The sequence below is a fragment of the Electrophorus electricus genome, chromosome 19 (genome assembly GCF_013358815.1).
Source record: "Electrophorus electricus isolate fEleEle1 chromosome 19, fEleEle1.pri, whole genome shotgun sequence".
Lineage (NCBI taxonomy): Eukaryota > Metazoa > Chordata > Actinopteri > Gymnotiformes > Gymnotidae > Electrophorus > Electrophorus electricus.
The window spans coordinates 1,699,848-1,720,910 of NC_049553.1; the positions used below are offsets into that span (position 1 = coordinate 1,699,848).

The window sequence follows — 21,063 nt, forward strand, 5'->3', positions numbered from 1 at the left end:
TCAAAATTGACTAAAGACTACTTTAATAATAATTTACAAAGAATATGTTTTTTCCCCCATTATTTAAAAGAGCAATACTGTATTTCTGGTGGAGAAAAGAAAGACCAAAAGTATAATGCTTGCTTATTTGGAATGTCTTATCACAAAGAATTTGTAATTGAAATGTACTTTCACTTGTAAAACAAGTTGTTTCACATACACAGATATACAGTAAATTATTAACCTCTAAGACAATTGAAAATACATTAATTTTCTTTTTTATCAGATCATTAGTTAAAATATAAAATACAGTATACATGTACATAAATAAAAAACACACTAACATAAGTAAAAAAAAACAAACAAAAAAAACAACCACAACAAAAAAAAAAACCTGATTTCTGCCCAAAATTTAATTGCAGAAATATTTTACGTTCTTTCGGAAAAGAAAAAAAAACCAACAAATATTTTTCAAAGACATACATTTTATTCCATACAGCAAAAATTTTCAATACTTCTAAATATTTTGAGGCAAAATAAGGCAAATGGGCAGTAGGTGCTGTGACTGTTCATCATGACTTTCTATAGCTATGATATGAGATTTCAAGTATCACAATGCTGATCTGATAAGGGGAAATCATTAAAAGTAATAAAAATAAATAAATGAAATATTAATGACCAATCAAGTGATAAGGTAGAGCGGGATAAAATCAAGGCAATGGTGACAACCACTTGAAAAACAAATCCAAACCAAACAAAGCTCAAGAAAAATCTAAACAAATCTTTACAACTGTGGCTCTGGTACTTATGGAGGCATAAAAATGAACACTGAAACATGGAGGAACACTGAAAGAGAGCTTGGCATGAGGAGGAGACATGGAGTGGTACATCCTGATTATGAAGGTCAGCAGCTCTAAGAAGTAACTGGCAGCGAGAGGGATGCAAGATTGGCAATCGCTGGAAAGGAGTTGCTGGTGCTAGCGACTGCTTTTCATGGCTTCCTTGGCAGCAAGTATAAGTGGTGTGAGGCTGGAGAGCGGCTTGGCCAGCTTCAAAAATGGATGCTACAAAGAAGCAATGATGTTAGCGCACATTCATTCTACTCTATTCTACAAAAGAAACTAGAAGACTATCTGGTATGGTGGCATTTAGACAATACTAAACTAATAAATGTCATCACTGGTGCTAATGAGCTCAAAAATCTCTACTAGATGCATGGTGTCATCTATAGTGGATAATAATCTCTAGTGTATAAGAGCCCAGTGGTGTTGGCATGCTACCTGCTAGCATGTTCAAAATGATATTAACCTCATTGAGATCTCACACACACACACACACACACACACACACACGAGAAGCCACCTGGATTGAGCTTTCATAAAGAACTCAAATGTGGTTGCAGAAGACGACCCTAGAGGCCAACTTCAATTCAACAGCACAAGTCACCATCAAGTGTAGTATTTACCAAGGAGATGCCCTGTCCCTGATGCTGCTCTGCCTCACTCTCAGCGAGATCTCCACCATGAGTGGCTACGGATACCGGCTACAGAACGGAGTAACCATCAGTCACCTCTTCTGTAAGTGTGGTCGGATGGTTACAAGGAGAGGAAAGCTAGCAAGAACAGAGTGCTTCATACTACCAGAACTTATCATAACAGATGATAAGGGTAGCTACAAGTACCTTGAAATGCCACAGGCAAATGGGAATCATGAAGAGGCCACAAAGAAAGCAGCCACAGCCAAATACCTACAAAGAGTGAGGCAAGTCCTGAAAAGTCTTGAGAAGAACAAGATCTAGGCTATCAACACCAAAGCTCTACCAGTCATCAGATACACCCCAATGGCATAATAACATGGCCTAAGGAGGACATAGACACTGACATCAAGACAAAGAAACATGAAGGGCTTCACCCCAAATCCAGCACTCTGAGATTCTACACTAAGCTGAAGGAGGGGGGCTGAGGACTAGTGAGTGCCTGAGCCACTATCCAGGATGAAACAACCAAGATCCAGGAGTACACCAGAATGATGGCCCAAAGTGATGAAATGCTTAGTGCATACCTCAGACAACAGAAACCAGAGGAGGATGAGAATGAGGAGCAGCAGGAACCATCATGGGAGGATAATCCTCTGCATGGTATGTAGCACTGGCAAATAGTGGAAGTGGCTGATATGGAGAAATTCTACCAATGGCTGGATTGAAAGACAGCATGGATGCACTAATAATGAGTATAAACAGAAGAGGCAGACCATAGTGATAGATGTTGCAAGCCCAAGTGATGGCAACATCAAGAACAAGGAACACGAAAAGCTCTAGAAATACCAAGGGCTGAGAGAAGAGCAGGAAGCTGTAAGGTGAAGGCAACCAGTAGTAGTCTGAGAACTAGGGGACACAAGGCATAGATCAGGGTAAGGATATAAAACAACATCTAAGGCTTTGAGTGTTCCCAGAACCAATAATTAGTCTCAATAGTTTTGAAATGAAAGAAGCCTGGCAGAAACACAAACCTTCCTAGAGCAGGCTATCCGAATGACTGTGACTATGGCCCAAAGCATACACAGAAAACAACATTGGGATGGCTTTGGAGCTGAATGTCCTCGAGTGGGGCCCAGCCAAAGCACAGACAATCAAATCCACAGTAAAAAGTGTGCAAAAAGGAGTCTGAAAACCTTCTGACTGCAATGATTGTTATATACAGTATAGTCATTGCAGGTGCTGAGATTGAAAATAGCACTACAAAAGGTAACTACCATTACTGCCAGAACATAGTGAAAGCAGACAACTTTGTGGATCTTCAAACCGTAATGCAACTATGTCGTTAGCACCATAATCTGTGATGGTATTAAGGCTCATGTACTTCATATATGCATCACAACACTCCACAAGGTTTGAGAACTGCATGAATTACAACCTATAAATATGTTTCAAGGTGCATTATTATATCATATATATGCGCTATGTTGCTATAGGGTGTCAGTAAGATCGGTGCATCTATTATGTTATGGCCTCTAACACCTAGGTCTCACCTGTAGGAGCTCTTTGCCACTACCTCTCTTCTCCACATCCATCTCCAGGCAACGGTTCAGAAAGTCTCGAAAAATGGGGGACAGCTTCTCGGGATTTTGGAGCTCAGGGGTGCCATTAGTAGCAATAAGATACAGTGCCTGGGGAATGACCACCATAAAGGATTACAACTATAGAGGAAATCTGGAGGATTACAGCTATAGGGTTACCATCTGCTGTCTTAATTTGTGACATAGCTTTAAAATTTTCCACATAAACTGTATTTCAATATTCAAATTGACAGCCTACACATCATGTCCTGATAAATAAAAGGTCTATTTGATTAAAGCAGGAGCAGGTCTGCACAAGCTCACCCTTAAAGGATTCTCATTTAGGTAAGGAGGTTCTCCCTCCACCATCTCAATGGCCATGATACCCAAAGACCAGATGTCCACTTTGGGTCCATAGGCTTTGCGCGTGACCACCTCTGGTGCCATCCAATATGGGGTTCCCACCATAGTGCTCCGTTTGCTCTGCTCTGGGGTAATTTGAGCACAGAAGCCGAAGTCCGCTAGAGAGCATGAAAGATAAAGCTCCATGTTAGCAACAAAGCCTTGAGCCCACTATATCTGTACTGGGACATCCAAAAGCAGCACATCCTGCCTATGCAACAACACAAGTTAGGATCAACAAATACTCTACTTAAGGTATGTTAAGGGTTAAAAGTAATTGGCACTTCTGAGAGTTTTTATATTACCCCAGGTAATTAGTTTTGCGCAAAACACATGTGTATCGTACACTGACCAGCAGGTAAATCATTTTGAGATAGAGGATTGGCTGGCAGCAGGAAAATAACTCACTCAATTTGACAGAGCCATCCATCCCCAACAACACATTGTCACTCTTGATATCTCGATGAATGACCTGGTTAGCATGGAGGAACTCCAGAGCCTGTAGACACTGTGGTGGAGCACATGTATAAGTAACCAAGGCAACATGAGGGAAGCTTGTGATCTACAGGAGTGAAGTGTAGTACTTCTCTGCAGACTGCAGCAATCTGTGCCTCATCCATGCATGTCTCTGTTACCACATCAGTCAGGGAGCCTCCAGCCAAATACTCCATCACGACAAACAGCTCCTCTCCAACCAAGAAACTGCACACAGATAAGGCATTAGAATTACATAAAATAAAACAGCACACTCCACATTTCATTACTTCACATACATAAAAATGGCCACTTTTTAATATAACCAAACTCACATTTAAATACAATCAATAAAAACTTATTACTGCAGGGTACTGTAGTAAATGCGTAGTAGCGGGACAATCAGCACGCACAGCTGATAAAGGACCTGTTCAAATCGATCCTGTTTCTTTGAAACCTTGTGTACTACACTGAAATTTCTTGATACATCTGCCTCTCCCTCTATCATGTACACACAGTTATCAAAACACTGAAATAATACATACGCAATTATGCTGTTTTAAACAAATGTACTAGCTACCCTTTACTTTAATGACAGCTTTGTATGTTTTTAGTGCTCCCTTTACCAACTTCATAAGGCAGCCAGGTTGAGGGGCTAAAGTAATGAAAAGTTGCTGAAGGGGACAAATAAAATGAAAATAAATACCCATAAATATAACTCATATATATATATTTATTTATTTATTACACACACACACAGTTGTGTTCAAAATAATAGCAAGTGTTTAAAAAAGTGAGTAAAGCTCAAAAATCTTAATAGCCTTTATTTTCATACACACAATTGCATTGAGAACACTGCACATTCTATTCCAAATCAAAATACAAATTAAAATTCATCAAATGTATTATTATTTACAGAAAGTGAAGAAAAGAGAATATTAAGCTGTTCAAAAAATAGCCATGTCTGCATTTTTCTTTACAAACTCACACATTTACTGTATAAACTGAAAAATGCTTGAATATTGAGCTTTCCTGTGAATCACTAAACTAATATTTTGTGTATAACCACTGTTTCTGAGAACTGCTTCACATCTGTGTTGCCTGGAGTCAACCAACTTCTGGCCCCTGTGAGCAGGTATTCCAGCCCAGGATGACTGGACTACATTCCACAATTCCTCTGCATTTCTTGGTTTTGCCAAGCATTTTTGATGTCACCCCACAAGTTTTCTATTGCATTAAGGTCCAGAGATTGGGCTGACCACTCTGTAAAATGAATCTTCTTGGTCTGGAACCAAGATGTTGTACGCTTACTGGTGCGTTTGGGGTCACTGTCTTGTTGAAACACCCATTTCAAGGGCGTTTCGTCTTCAGCACGATTCAGCACGACCAGATATATATATATATATATATATCTATATATCTATATATCTATATATCTATATATCTATATCTATATATATCTATATCTATATCTATATATATCTATATCTATCTATCTATCTATCTATCTATCTATCTATCTATATATATATATATATATATATATATATATATATATATATATATATATCTATATCTATATCTATATATATATATCTATATATCTATATATCTATATCTGTCTCTGTCTCTCTGACTCTTATAATATATATATATATATATATATATATATATGCGCGCATGCATGCAGTTGTAGCTTTGTGGTTAATGTACTTGACTTGTATTCAGTTGCCAGTTCAAGTCTCACCCTCACCAAATTGCCACTGTTGGGCCCCTGAACAAGGCCCTTAATGCCTTATTAACTATGAGAGTTCTAAATAAGTGTCACAACAAGGTGTCTCTCTGTGGGAGATCAGGGCAATCTGATGAAAAATGGGCTACTGCAACAAATGCAAGACATTCATGGACAAAAGTGGAGAATGGAGGACTGTTAGTATACTATTACGCAAACAACCCAGTGTGAGGGTGTCTATGCAGAGGATGTGGGAACTATGGATGCTTTGAAACCCAACATCTAGACTAACTCCAAAACAAGTAGCTCAGTGTTCCAAAATCTCATGACAAGACTAGCAAGCCATAGCAGACAAAATGAAATACCTAAACAATCCCTACTGTGACCACCACTGAAAAAGGCAATAACAGCGATAGTTAAGATACTACAGGATGAACACCAGCAAGGAGAAAGCCAAGATAAAAGGCCAGATGGAGAGAAGTCAGTCAGCCATCAGAAATGCAGAAAGGCACCATAAAGCACCTAAAAAGGTACCTGAGAAGTACAACAAGCTGTCCACACCTGAGGCCTTGGAGACTGCCAAGCAGCTCTGGCTGTCCGCCTGCACGGTATGTACCACTGGCAGATAGTGGAAGTGGCTGATATGGATAAATCCTACCAAATAGAGGTTGGGATCTACCCCAGATGCAGACTAGGCATACATGGAATGCCACAACCAAGAAACATCTGTGCTGAATACAGGCTGGAAGTTCCAAGGAGATATTAAAGGAAAATGATTAGTGGAAAGGAAAAAAGACAACCCGGAGGGATGGGCGGGGGGGGGGTTTGATAGACATATACATAGATAGACATTCAAAATTGTAGTAAAGTACATGGTTTCCAGGGAATGTTCCCAGGGTTTGTCAGTTACAGTTGGTAAATTTAATTGGGGCACCACCATGATTACAAGGGAAAATGTATCAATTTTAATTAATTTAATAATGACTAATAATTCAGTCTCAACTCACCAATTCGATACGTGAATATATCACTATTGGCTCACAGATGTAATAACCAAGGTTTACTGAATAAGAAGATAATAAAAACACTAATAGTCACCGACTAAGATTTTACTAATGACCAGGAGTGTTTAGTTCACTAGAATAATAAGCCTAACAATGTAAACAACCTAAATTTAACAAAATTTGTGATGAACACAGGTAGCTAGCTAAGCTAATAAAAGAGTAGAGAAACAAAAAGCAAATAGGTTATTTTAAGCAACCTATGGGTGTAACCAACCAGATAATCTACTTATCAGTCAACAGGACCAACAAAGGAAACTTAATCAAATCAACAAATTTGCAATGAATGTATGCCTACAGTCTGATAAGAGGATCAGGAGAGAAAGATAGCTGTTGTGAACAGTGAAATTGGGAGCCAATTAGGAGTGGTACTGCATCACATATGAGGGCTAAGATTTAACTCATGTAATTTGATTAATAAACACTAAGCTTACTATTGATACCAAACTGGGAAATGTCAGTTCTTACAACTTGCTGGCGTTTGACTCTGTCAGACCGTCTGGAGAAGCATGCGTGTGTTCCATATGATCATCCGGACAGTGGCGAGAGAACAAGCGAGCATCCGTTTAACTTTGGGGTGCCAGGTTAGAATGCTAGAAGTTAAGGTCAGTCTTTCGTCCAATTGCCTGAATGGCAGTGAAAATAGCATCCTTTGTCTGATGTCACTCACCTAGATGGGTTGATTAAAACTGGAGTTCTACTGTACTCGATATAAACCAGGGTAAGCAAATTCCGACAAACACTTGCTAGCGATAAGAAAGTAGTCAATAAATAAACAAAAGACGACATTAAAATTATAGTAAACCGACTAAGGTAGCCTGGGTCGGGCTTCTGTAGCAGTTTAGTGAGAGGTTGTTGACTTGGTTCAGAAAAGCCTTTGTCTAACCTTGCAGAAGTTCTATGGGGGCTGTTTAAGTGAGCAGTTCACCGATTAACACCTAACATTCATGGGATTCTGAGTGTAGATTCTCTCTCCTCAAAATTCCCTCGGTTTGTTATAGCAACAACTGGCAATGCAAACATATCATTAAAACAAATTTTCATTAACATTAAAATGTCTTGGTCCAAAGGAGTTCAAGAATGGTCCTTTAGATGTTTTTTCCCCCCCAATGAACAGCTGATTATATAGCTCTTGCAAGAGATACAATACACTCCTGCAGTAAATAATGAAGAGGAATGGGTGTTAACAATTGATCTTTCAGACTGGTAATTTTAGAATGGTATACCTACATCATCCTGGAGCATTATGAAGTGTTTAGATATAATATACTCTCTTTTATTTGTAGAATAACATGTGAACACTAAACAAATTCCTATTGTCTTATCAATATTGTTTATAGGTCAGAGCATCCACCTTCTCAACACAAGCATCTATACCTTCCTTAGGAAATTCAGACTCATGAAAATATTAACACATTTCCATACTTCTCTGGAGGAAGTCTTCATTCTGACTGGAAATGCCTTTAAGCCTTAGTAGCAGGTAATAAATGGTGGAGATAATGCAGGCTTTTGGATGTGAAGATTTGCATCATAAAAAAGTTATTAAAAATAGCAGTAATTAAACCAGAATTTTAAGATTAAATTGAAATGTCTAAAAGGTCATCATTCCACGATGTGCTTCACATGCATGTCCCAGAGCTTGGTAGAATTCAAGGAAGTAGGAAACTTTTGTAGCTCTTTAAATATGCATGTAGCTGTACCAAAAATGTTATGAATGTACAGAACATATGAAAATTTTCCATTCTTTCAAAGTTTCATGCATTCAACTAATTTTCCCTCATCAATCTACACACAAAACAAAGGCTTAATGAGATGTTGGAAAGATTTGTATATTTGTTACAAATAGTAAAACTGAAATATGATCTATGTAACTACTGACACCTTTCACTTATGACTTGGTTAAAGCACCACAGATAAAAATTACAGACTGAAAATCTTTTTGGGAATGAGTCCACAAGCGTGGAACACATTTCTGTTGGACGTTTCTCTCAATCTTTTTGATAGAATAATTGAAGATCAGCCCGGATGGATGGGTTGTGTTGGTGGACAGCCATTTTCATGCATCTTAGAGATTAACACTTTGACTATAGGGATGGTATTAATGAGATGATTCTCAGTACCAGGTTTCCTCCATACTCACAGCAGGGAATTGTGACCTAATGGTTCAAATTTCGTTTCGTTTCATCGGCTCTGCAAATCTTGCTTTTGGCAACCTCCAAGCAGGCTATAGTGTATCTTTCAATGAGGAATTAGTTCTGTCTGGTCACTCAATCATAAAGGCCTGGTGGAGTTCAGCACTCATGGCTGTTTTTCTCAATTGTTACTCCATCTCATCAAATAAATGCAGAATCTCATTCATAATGAACATTAGATTCTTGGTTACCACCCATTTATCTTCAGTTACTGCAGCTGAGCAGCCACATCTAAGAAAACTGTTGGTGGTACCAATCATCCTCCATTTGATTCTTGGTTTGCATCATTCCCTAGATAACTTCATTAATGAGCTTGACACCCTTTTGATTTAATTCCCCATTGAAGGAAACTCATTCATTCTGCTTAGTAACTTCAACCTACCATCAGACAAGATACTTTCATCCTGCATCCTTCCGTAGTTGTCGTCATTTGACCTCACTCTCAACCAGTCTCCTCAGACTCACGGCCCGCTAAATTCTGGACCTGATTTTTCACCCGTACCACCACAGCAACGGACATTTCATTCACTCCCTCAAAGTCTCAGACCATCAATTTCTATCCACACCTCCCCCATGTGCTTTTCCTCCTTCAGTCACAATCTGCCCTCCATTACCCCTTCCTCCCTTGCTTCTACTACATTGGCTACCCTACCTTACCTTGTTACACTTACTTCTCTCTCCCTATATAGTTACTTTTTTCCCCCTTCTACACTCCCCCATCAATGAATCTTCTGTGCCCTCCGTCCTCAAAACCTGCAAAATCTGGCCTGCCTTCCCCCTGGCTAATGGAAGTATTGGACTGCCACAAGTAAAAACTAAGAACTGCAGAGAGGAGGTGGAGGAAAATATACCTAGATTCAGACAGCAGTTCATACCAGTCTCTCCTTTACAATTTTTTACTAGAAGTAAAATCTGCAAAGTCATCCTACTACAGAGGAAAATTTGAATAATGAGCATCTGATCCACGCAAGAACCTCAGTATTTTTCTTCTTTTTAACCATCCCCCTCTTTCCTTATCTCTTACTCCTGAGGATTTCATTCTTTGAGCAGAAGGTTGCAACAAGGTTGCAGTCCTTTTCCGCTGTTCTTCCCACCAGTGTTCATACCCCTACATTCAACTCTCTGGCTTCTTTTTCTCCTCTCCTCAGACAAGAACCTTCAACTCCTTACCTCCAGCAATCTAACTACATGTTTGCTGACCCATTCCTTCCACTCTGTTCCAGAAAATATTCAGAGATCTTCTTCCAACCAACTCTGCCATCATCAACAACTTCTTATCCTCTGGACATGTAACTACTACGTTCAAGACCACCAGGTTAGGACCAATCCTAAAGAAGGCCACACTCAACAGCTGGAACATAAGCAATTACAGACCAGTGTCACTTTTCTCTTTCCTCTCAAAAGTTCTTGAACGAACAGTTTACAATCAGTTATCTTTTTTTCCTCGCCCAGAACCAGTTCCCACAATCACTGGCTACAAAACTGCATATTCAGCCCTCATAGCAGTGAGAGAGAAACTTCATGCTGCCAAAGCTGCCAAACTGTCATCCATCTTGATTCATTTGGACCTTTCGGCAGCCTCTGAAACAGTAAACCACATTCTCCCTGCTGTTCTCTCCATCCTTGGTGTGACTGGCTCTGCATGGAAATGTTTCCAGTCCTATAAGGTAACATGAAGAGGAACCACATCCAATCCATGTGGATACTCCACCAGTGTCCTCCAGGGCTCAGTATTAAGCCCTCTTCACTTCTCTCTGTATACTCGTTCTCTTGGTGATGTAATATCTTCTGATGGCTTATCCTATGCTGACGACACCCAAATAATTATTTCCTTCCCACCCTGACACGTTTCCAGCCGCATATCAGCTTGCTTCACTAACATTGCTGCATGGATGACAGCCCACCACTTAAAGCACCGCCACTTGCAGATTCCTCCTTTGTAACATTTGAAGGATTCGGCCCTTTCTCTTACAGGAAGCTACCCAGGTGCTTGTGCAGTCACTTATCATCTCAAAGCTAGACCACTACAACGTGCTATTTGCTGGTCTTCCTCTATGGGCCATCATCATCTCTATAGTCGATACAGAATGCAGCAGCACAAATAGTCTTTAATCTCCCAAAGTTCTCGGATGGCACTCCACTATTGCATTTCCTTTACTTCGTATTGCTGCCTGCATCAGATTTGTAACCCTGATGCTCACCTACACGGTGAAAAATGGAACAGCCCCTCAATACATGATGACAATCATGATCAGTCAAACCCCAGTACTTTGAGACTATTCTCTGTCCTGGCTCCCAAATGGTGGAATAAACTTCCACTGGCTGTCTGGCCAGCAGAGTCACTTGCACAGGTTGAAGACTTATCTATTTGTGAAATATTAAATGATCATTGATCCTGAACCTATATTGAGTAACTAAAAGTCTATTATTTGTTATTGCACTTATCATTGTCTGATAAAGAGCTTATGGTTATTTTGCACTTCTAGGTATCAGCAGTATTCTAGTTCATCAGTATCTTGAACTCCAACGTTCCCTGTATTATTTCAGTCCACAACATGACTCGGTTGTCAATACCTTGTATGAAAATCATATAGTGTTGCATGCCAATTAAATTAGTAAATTACCAAGCATCCCCTGTTTTGACTGCCACATCACTGTCATGACCACTTATACATAACCAGTGAAAAGAAAAGAAAACCAAAAAAAAACCAAAAACCACAAACAAACTCTACCAATTATGTGTGACGTCGGAGGTGAGGCAGGATGCAAAGACGAGCCGTGTTTAGACAACAAAGATGCTAATTAACACAATGATGAACTAACTCAAAAGGAAAAGGACACCATGTTCAAAACAAACAGCAACAAGAAAGCTTGTGGTGATTTCACACAGCAAAACACAGTGAACACCAACAACCAACAATAAAACATGGTTTTAAATGTGTGTCCAAACAATGAACATAAGTATAGACAGGTGCGACAGGACCTATGAACACAGTAGGTGCATGGCTCTAGACACACACACACACACACACACACACACACACACACAGACACACACACACACACAGACAGACACACACACAGACACACAGAGGAGAGCCTAGGAGGAGGGGCCATGCCTGGACAGCATGTAAATGCACTCAGTGTTAGCCATGAACAATGTAGACAAAGCTAGCAAACCTTTTTTCAAAATAAGCTGTAATGAAATACCAATGCTTGTACAAAGCTGTTCACATACAAGTGTCCTTGTCACTTAAATTTCATCAACGAATCCCACCTTGAAATATGACCAAGCAGCAAGGCTTTTGTGTTCATTCAGGCTTTGCTTTTTATATTTCTCCAGCACTGGTGTTCCCAGATAAATGACAGGAAACCTGATTCCTGGCCAAATGTTAATGTCCATGAACCACTGGTTCTTTGGTAATTTTGATGGATCACTGTCAAGTCTAACTGCCTTCAATTTAAGGAGACAATCGCTTGTTTAATTCCTCTGTACTCTATATAGCACATCCTCTTTATTCTATATAGCACTCTACTATCCATCTCATTCTTCATTCCCAATGCCTGCAAAAATTCAAATACATAATTGTGATCTTCTAATAAGAGAACAAGAATTCATTTAGTGCTCACTTGTCATCTAACAAATGAAAACAGTGTATAATATTATAATTAAACACTTCAGAATACTCCAGAAAGATAGAGACCATTTCTTTTTTGAGGACCTTCTAATAATATCTTACAGATGAGACAAAAACATCTAAGAAATGTTTGCCAAGACTGAGAAATTGTCATAAAAAGATCATAAATAATAATTGAGGTACTGTAGCCTGCAACTGCACTAGATATGCTTCACGTAAATGTATTAACACTGCTACTAAAATAAAGAACCCAAAAGTATCAATTGTTATCACCTATTCTTCCTACATTACTACAGAAGTTGCCTATTACATCCCTTGCAAGAGATGTAATTGACTGTATACTGAAAAAAAAAGAAAACAGTTTGCTAATAATTTCAGTGAACACCTTTGGACCATAAGTGTTATTGCTAATGAATATCGCAATAAAACAGCAGTTCATAACCTGTGCATTGGAGAATGCAGCTTCCCCTTGCTTAACTGCACTCAACCCTGAGATAACTCACAACACTCTTGGGAGACCGCAGTTATCAAGATGTAGTGAAGAACCAACCCTTTCCCAACCGCTTGACCAAATTCTCACCCCTAAGATAAGTCCTAACAACAAAGACACAAGGCCCAACTTTACGACCCCAGACCCGGCCTAGGTAACTCAAAGACCATAAAACCCCCTCACTTGGAACTTAAGGATATACTTAGATCGGCAAGACTTGTTAAAAGTCCATATTCCTGAAGGACTACTGCATTTGAACTTTTCCCATATGAAGAGCCCTCTCAAGAGCACCACAACAAGATAAGGAATATGTTCTATATTAAGTCTATTGAATCATACAAAACATTTGATTGCATAGCCTATGAATCAACAGCACCCCTTAGTGACTGTAACAGGTTCATCAGCCTGGACTGATTAACCATGTACGGCTCACCACTGGAGATACCATTCCAAGTTTATTTAATTCTGAGTAAAATCTAACTAGCCCATTACTGCTAAACTGTTATGAGGCTCCCTCTCTATAAATCTGTTAACTTTTTCTTATGTCTTGTTCTTTCAGTTATTCATGAAACTATTATACCTATGTCTTAACCCTATCATTATAGTATTTGCATTTACCTTCATACTTGTTATTACTGAATGATTACCTCTTCATCTCAAGTATAACAAACCAAGGAAGATCAGAAGCACTTTGCTTGCACAGCTGATTAAAAGACCTTTCTAAAATGTCCCATTTATTTGCATAACCTTGTGGAGTACACTGAAATTTTTACAAGATCTACTCTTTTTTATTACAATACACTGCAGTTACTCCTTGGAATCATCTCTCTCGCTCACGCACACAGACAGATTTAGTTACCTGTCTAAGAAGTTAACGATGTTGGGGTTCTTAAGCTCCTTCATCACCAGGATCTCATTGATGATCAGCTCCTTCTTTGGCTGTTTCTGTAAATTAATCTGCTTGATGGCTACCTACAGAGAGATGAAGGCTCAAATGCTGTGACTTGGCAGCGAACTAACTAACAATGTATTTGCATTTTGTCACAATCCTAAGCGTAAATGTAACATTAGACTATACTTCTGGTTTGATCTGATACCATCTTTAATATACAAGATTCACAATTAAATATATTACAATAATGGACATTATTTTCCACTGACAACCAAAAACAAAATGACCACATTAGACATTAACTTAAGGAAAACAAATTATTAAATGCAACAGGACGCTAGCTTACCTCTTGCCCTGTAGCAACATCAATGGCAGTAAATACTGTTCCAGATGCACTGCAGAAAAAGTCAGAATCAAGAAGAAATAACTACTATTACTCTTAACGGTAATAGAATTTCTATGGCTCTGACTACGGCTGGGTATGCTCAGCAACATGGGTAAAAGACCGCTCTGTCCTAAAATGCTAACGGAAACCACAAATTAGTATGCACTTATACCTTTTCTCAGCAAACACACACCCTGCATGCATGTTATGACAGATTTATGCTTTCTAAAAATGTATAGTGGTCAGTAATCTATTAATGAAACATCTTTTATAAAAGTAAACTATAAAATGTATACCGTTATCACAGTTTTTAATCAGAGTACTTTCGTATTTCAACATCATATGAAAAATAATACTTGTAACAACCAGGGGTGTAAAGTAACAACACAAATTACTAGATTACTTATAAATCAGTATTTTTGTTGTTATTGATTTGTTTGTTTTGCTTGCTTGCTTAAAAGTAGTAAATGGTAATTTTGTTTGATTATATTCTTTTCATGTAATGCATAACATGTTTATATGCATATTAGTATATGATTAATATCTTTACTTAGACATGTGTGCAGATTTTAGGAGACACTGTCAAATGTACTTCATTTTTACTCCCATCTACCCAGTAACAGCATTGATAATGGTATGCAAAGAATAAAACCTAGTAGGGATATGTTAGAGTGATCTCTTGCAAAATACTAACCAGGCCGCTTTCATACTGGCATTTTTGGATATATTTTTTAAGATTTGAAATCCATAATAAACTATGAAAGACTTTGACTATAAAGGCATTAAAAATGATAACAGTGCTTTTCTGTGGGCTTAATCATGTTTTAGTTTCTGACTTTATACCAGTCATGTTTGAAAAGGTTCTACATGATGTAAATGAATGTTTCATTAAGAATAGATATGGTCTTTTGAACATTTTATCTGGGCCTGAGTTTTCTTAATTTTTAAAGAAATTCATTTTGATGATAGTCAGAGTACAGCAGTGGAAAAAATGATCAAACAATGACACACACACACACACACACACACACACACACACACACACACACACACACACACACACACACACACACACACACACATACCCCTGTCCAATTTTTTCATATCGTGTGTATTTCTTCTTGGGGTCTCCGATACTGACTATTGTTCCTAAAAGAAAATAAAACTAAATTCAGTATGCAATCAGAAACCACCTCAGAAACCATAAGATTCTTAGATTTCTTAAGAAGTTTTAAGGAGATGTCCTAAAAAGATTAAGACGACTCCTTCTGCAGGAGTTTGATTCTTACTCAGCTTCTCCATGATCTCCTCATCAGTCATCCTGCCCTTGGCCTTCTTCTGTCTGTCTGCAGCCTTGGAGTCTGTGTCACCGCTGGCAGCAGGTGGCGGAATGGGGTCAATCATGGAGGGCCGGGTAAGTATCTTAAGATATGGAGTAAACAACAATTACATACTGAGGACTCAAAAGGAGGAGAGGCAATTTGAGGAGAGACGAAAACTGAGCTCAGGACAACATAAGTAAGTTGGTAGTAATTTTAAATATGGTTTGAAACCGTATTTGAGTTGTTTCCACATAAAATTTTGGGTCATCATTTCAAATGAAATTTCATATCACCAACATCTAATTTCAATGTCAACAATATTAAACATGTTAAAAAGGAAATATAACAATGTCAATGCTCAATCAGTTTACACTGCTCTAAAGGCTAATTTATATATTGACTATGTTGCTGTTTTGTTGTGCTGAATGTTGCTTGACAGAATTTCAAAGGATCAGCAGGGGATGAATTACTTTTGTGCATTTATTTTCCTGTGTCACTGGCAATACTACTAGAGCAACACAATACCTATAGCCATTTGAATCTTGCACCTTGAATATGTTGTGAGCAAACTGCCTGTAAGTCATCAAGCCAAAACCGGATATATATCGATTTTGAGACACCAAAGTCAGATCACTTACAGATTTGGTGTGTTCAGGTCGTGGTGCAACTACAGGGGGGGGTGCATCGTCATCATCAAAATCTTCTAAGTCCTTACCACTGGGTGGTGATGGTTGTGAACCTTTCTTCACTGGAGGGGCATCTTTATCTAAGAGGAAAGAACAGAATTATACACAGGATAACCAGCCTCCACCACTCTCCAAGCTCACTTTAAAAAACAACCATATAAACTTCTTTAGTAATAAACCCACATTGGCTTCCTTGAGGACTAAGGCTGTACCCAGCCCCACAGCACAGACAGAACGAGAGCAAGACATTTAAAGGTGTAAAAGGAGTGTCTGGAGTGCAAAAAACAAAATGATTGGGGCAAAGCACACCTGTGAAGCTGAGGTATTTCTGCTTGCCATTGCCTGTGGAGTCATAGAACTTGAGGACGTCCAGCACTGCCTGAGGATTCTTCTTCTGCTCAGACTTGGTGATGTTGGAGGTCTGCAGCAGCCGAGCCCATTGCTCTGGCATACCCTGAACAAAAAAGAGAGGGAAAAAAAATAGTGATCTATGAATACATTTGTGACCATCTGACTGCCACCAAATATCAAATGTACACATGTACAAAAACAAAATGTGAGTAGATTTCCTCTTCTGTCTAAAGAAAATCTAAAGAAAGCAAAGCTCACTTACAGTAAACTCCCCTGTAACAGCATCAAAGCCAACATGAATTGTATGTTCAAAGTCTGAGGGAGGAGAAATCTCTGGCCGTTCTTTATCCTTGTCCTTCTTTCTTCCCCCTGTAAGAAGCAGAGGAAACAGGATAGTTGTGGTTTCAATATTTCAGTTATAAGGCCCTGCCAAATGTTTACTTTGAAAACAGTTACAGGGTTGACAGTGTAAACACGAGACTAGTTTTGACAAAAATACTAAAAATGTTGAAATGTTACAATACTCATTTCCCAAAGTAGCAACACTGTCACAGTACATTGAGCACCCAGCAAGATGGACACACCCACTCCTACACACACATACAGGTCCAGATCACAACCCCCTGATTATTGATAAACATGAGAACTTGTTCCTCATTTGCCCTCTTTTATTTTCCATTATATTTAAGACCACAGATACCTGCTGTTGGTGCTGCGCATTGCTAGTTGTCCTGCACCTGGGGCCATTGCCTATACCTGTTCTCAAGCACCCTTTGTTTCTGTGTTTAGTTTATGCACTGAGCTATTACCACTGCAATGGCAGCCTTTTGTTTTCAAATTTGCTTGAGTCAAGCTTGAATAAAGATTCTCTGGACTTTCACTTGCCTCTTGTTCCCGCCTTACCACCAATGTCACAGACACTATTCATAATAAACTTTGCGGCTTGAGCTTTCTTCTGAAAAATATCAGCAAGAGTGCTGTGTGGACATACTTTTGCAAATACAGATAGAAAGGCAAAGGACATGAGCAAGCCAGTATGTAAATGGTGTTTCATTAACAGATTTAAATAAAGCTCATTTTATGCCATATTTACACACGTGATGATTGCGATTTCAAACCAGACCTGAATCACCATGGTAGTCCAAGTGTATTGGGACACAATGAAAACTATTCCCACAGTGACAACAGTCTAACTAAAGTATCAACCTGAAAATGTTTATCATCGTGTTCTTGAGCTACAATTACTAAAGACATCTAAGCGAACTTGAAGTTACCTTAAAGCGTCCAATAATGGCCAATACAGACAATATAGAAGAACTTGCAGCTTCAATGGGCACAGAGCATACTGTGCACCAATGGCAAACTATGCAAAGAAGACTCCAGAAAGCAGTATTAGTAATCAATATTAATTTAGTAATTTTAAATATTTTTATTTAATTCATGTTAACTGGGATTTATCATTTATTTATAATTTATATCTTTTAATTATAAAACTTATTTATTACTTATAATACATTACAGACAATTTCTGGTCATTTTAATTTTTACTTTTGCTCATTAAAAGCACAAACAGCTGCAAGCAAGCAGCTTCCAAAGAAAGATTACACCACTCTGCTTAGGCTAACTGTATCCACTGAATCACGTAACTAGCTTGATGTTCAGAGTTAGTCAGAATATGTCTGATACATGAAACACATCCAACTACTGCTTTTTACTGCATTAAACAATTTTTTTGTAGAGCAAAAAATTAAACAAACACTAATGTTAATATACCCTCAATGCTTTTTACAAAGTACTACTGCTTGATTGTACAGATATAGTTTCTGCATATTGTTTTTACTGGGGTTACATTTATAGCTCTAAGTATTTGGTTAATGTTTGCTTTATGCAACTTTTGCAGCCTGTATTTAGGCTTTTTCACAACTGTATACTGAGAATGCAAGCTAAGCATTTATTTGTGATGACAAATGAATGTTCCCGGTGCTGATGAGTCCAACTAGTACAAAATCAGACATTTTCATACACATGTTATAATTCATAAAAGTGCAATGGAAGATTTCTGCATTTTGGAAAAATACATTAGTGACAAGATGCAAAAGTACTGATCACCATAAAGGAAGCCAAAGTCCATTTTAGGCAAGTTTGGGTATCAGCTCTCTTGCGATCTGACCTTTCTCTGCAGAGAAGATGGAGATGATCTTGTTCCGGGAGGACTTTCTCTCTTCAGGTACAGAGGGGAGGGGTTTGGAGTTGTGATTGGTTGGCACGCCATCTTTACTGCCTGTGCTGCTCATCCTGACTGGGGGGGCAGGGGGTTTGTCCTCCAGCTCTCCGTTATCAGACATGACAGGAAAATGCACGCACACACACGGAGGGCTTTAGAGACCAACCTGCTGATGGTAGCAGAGAGCACTAATAAATAAACTGATACTAAATACTGCAGTGTGATAATGTGATTTACTCAATATATAGCAAGTGTTAATCACACTAAACCATACATATTTACAAAATAACAAACCAATGCAATTCAGTGAAACAAAATGAACCGTCTTGTAACCTTTACTTCTGGGAGTGAGGGGGTAATGATGGGCTTCTTTGGCATCTGTAGCTTAGCTCAACTTGTAGAGAAAAGCGCTATGATCATGGGACATACACCAAACTAAAAACTAAACCCAGAATCAAACCATGAACCCAACTAGTGCAAAATCAGATATTCATACATTTTTTGTAATTCTTAAAAGTGTAATGGAAGATTTCTGCATTTTGGAAAAGTACACAAGCAACAAGATACAAAACTACTGATCATCATAATTAAAAGTACATTCCATACAACCTACAAAGCTTTGACTTGAGAGAACATAGGTGTAACAAGTTATTTGTTTTTACTTTGACAGCAAGTATTGCCAGTATAAAAGCCAGTATATTGTCTGATAATTACCACATTGAAAATGTTGCAAAATAATCACTCAGTTGAATTAGATGTATTTAATTGGGAAATATTAAAATAAAAATGTACAGTTTTTGCCCTCTGTCAATTCTCCACCTTTCCCCTTTGTGAACCTTCAGGTTGTTAACCAGATGAATTAACCTCTAAAATAGTAAACCTCTTCTAATAATACTGGTTTACTGGTTATCTTTTTTAATGGTGACTTACACAAGCAAGTCAAACAAAAATATACTAAGTGATTATTTCTTCTGCTCCGCTGAGTAATTAATTCATCCATTAATTCATTTTCATTTGTGGTAGTTGTTTTGATGGTTTCCTCCCCTATTTCAATCATGCTCATTTCACCACAAATCTTGTTTTGGTTCATTTTTGTTTTGTTGTAGGTCTGTTTTAGTGAATTCTAAACCTTTGTTCATTATTTTCAGATTTTATAAGCTAAGACTGAATCAACATTCAGTTCATTTTTAATTAGGAGTAAGTAATTTTTCCCCTAAGAAAGGGTGGTGCAATTAATTGTGTTTATACCACTACAATTTGCAATTTTGTACTTCAATATTTAGTAACTGGATTTTTGTAGGGTAGAAAAATCTCAAAATGAACACTGACATTCTGCACTTAATTAATTACCACCTGGTACCTTGACTCACTGAACCGCACTAATAAAACGGGCAAGGCCAGTTAATTTAATAATATAAACTATACCAAGCCCTGCAGCTAAAGACTGCATGCCCCATTACGAATTCAGTACATGCATCTCACACACACACACACACACAAAGAACAACAACAACAGAATACCGACTGCCATGCCATCAACGCCAGCGACACGTGCAGGCTAGGATACTGCCAGGCAGCCCAAACCTATACAGGAGCAACTGAGGGCTAAGGGCCTTGCTCAGGGGCTCAACAGCAGCAACTCTGCAGTGACAGGGCTTGAACCAGCAACCTCCCAACCACAAGCCAAGCACCTTAGCCACCGAGCCGCCACGTTTTTTCCAGCATTTTATTTGAACCTATTCGTTTCAAAGCCTGTCATCACAAAAGTTCCTAAAAAACAGAAAATCCCCTGACAATGTCTAGATATGAAGATACCAGTAGCCCTAACCTCTGAAGTCATGAAGTGATTAATGATAATTATAATATAGCACCTGAAAATCATGACTTACACACTCTGACAGGTCTGTAGATGACCTCATCAATTTGTCTCTACCCTGCATCCTGCCAATAGCTGGATGCTCCTAACACCTATGCCCATGTGATGCTTGTTGATATTAGCTCTGCCTTCAACGCACTCATTCCCAATGTTCTCCTGGCTAAACCAGCATCCTCCCTCCTGAAAGGAGATAGTGATACTACAAACTGAACAGTGGTGTGCAGTCAAAGCCTTCTAACCTTTCAGTGAAGGAATAATAATATTTCATAAATAAAGTGCTTCCAACTCAACTGCATCCAAACAAC

At 38.5% G+C, this 21,063-nt stretch overlaps 1 protein-coding gene across 6 annotated transcripts in view; it reads right to left on the bottom strand.

Annotated features, from left to right (window-relative positions):
• The window catches only part of pak2a (p21 protein (Cdc42/Rac)-activated kinase 2a), a 27,010-nt gene continuing 5,947 nt past the window's right edge, over positions 1-21,063 (bottom strand). For 2 of the 6 annotated variants that reach the window (XM_027013291.2, XM_027013275.2), the window contains exons 2-14: positions 18,829-19,048; positions 16,921-17,027; positions 16,617-16,761; positions 16,260-16,387; positions 15,589-15,721; positions 15,385-15,448; positions 14,261-14,309; positions 13,882-13,994; positions 4,020-4,137; positions 3,844-3,943; positions 3,358-3,554; positions 3,007-3,144; positions 1-1,043 (exon numbers count right to left, since the gene is read on the bottom strand). In XM_027013291.2, coding sequence (XP_026869092.1) covers positions 957-1,043; positions 3,007-3,144; positions 3,358-3,554; positions 3,844-3,943; positions 4,020-4,137; positions 13,882-13,994; positions 14,261-14,309; positions 15,385-15,448; positions 15,589-15,721; positions 16,260-16,387; positions 16,617-16,761; positions 16,921-17,027; positions 18,829-19,003 — 1,554 coding nt within the window. In that variant the 5' untranslated portion in view covers positions 19,004-19,048 and the 3' untranslated portion in view covers positions 1-956. Of the gene's footprint in view, positions 1,044-3,006; positions 3,145-3,357; positions 3,555-3,843; positions 3,944-4,019; positions 4,138-13,881; positions 13,995-14,260; positions 14,310-15,384; positions 15,449-15,588; positions 15,722-16,259; positions 16,388-16,616; positions 16,762-16,920; positions 17,028-18,828; positions 19,052-21,063 lie in introns of all 6 variants that reach the window. The other 4 variants (XM_027013284.2, XM_027013265.2, XM_035519706.1 and 1 more) reach the window with 3 other exon arrangements.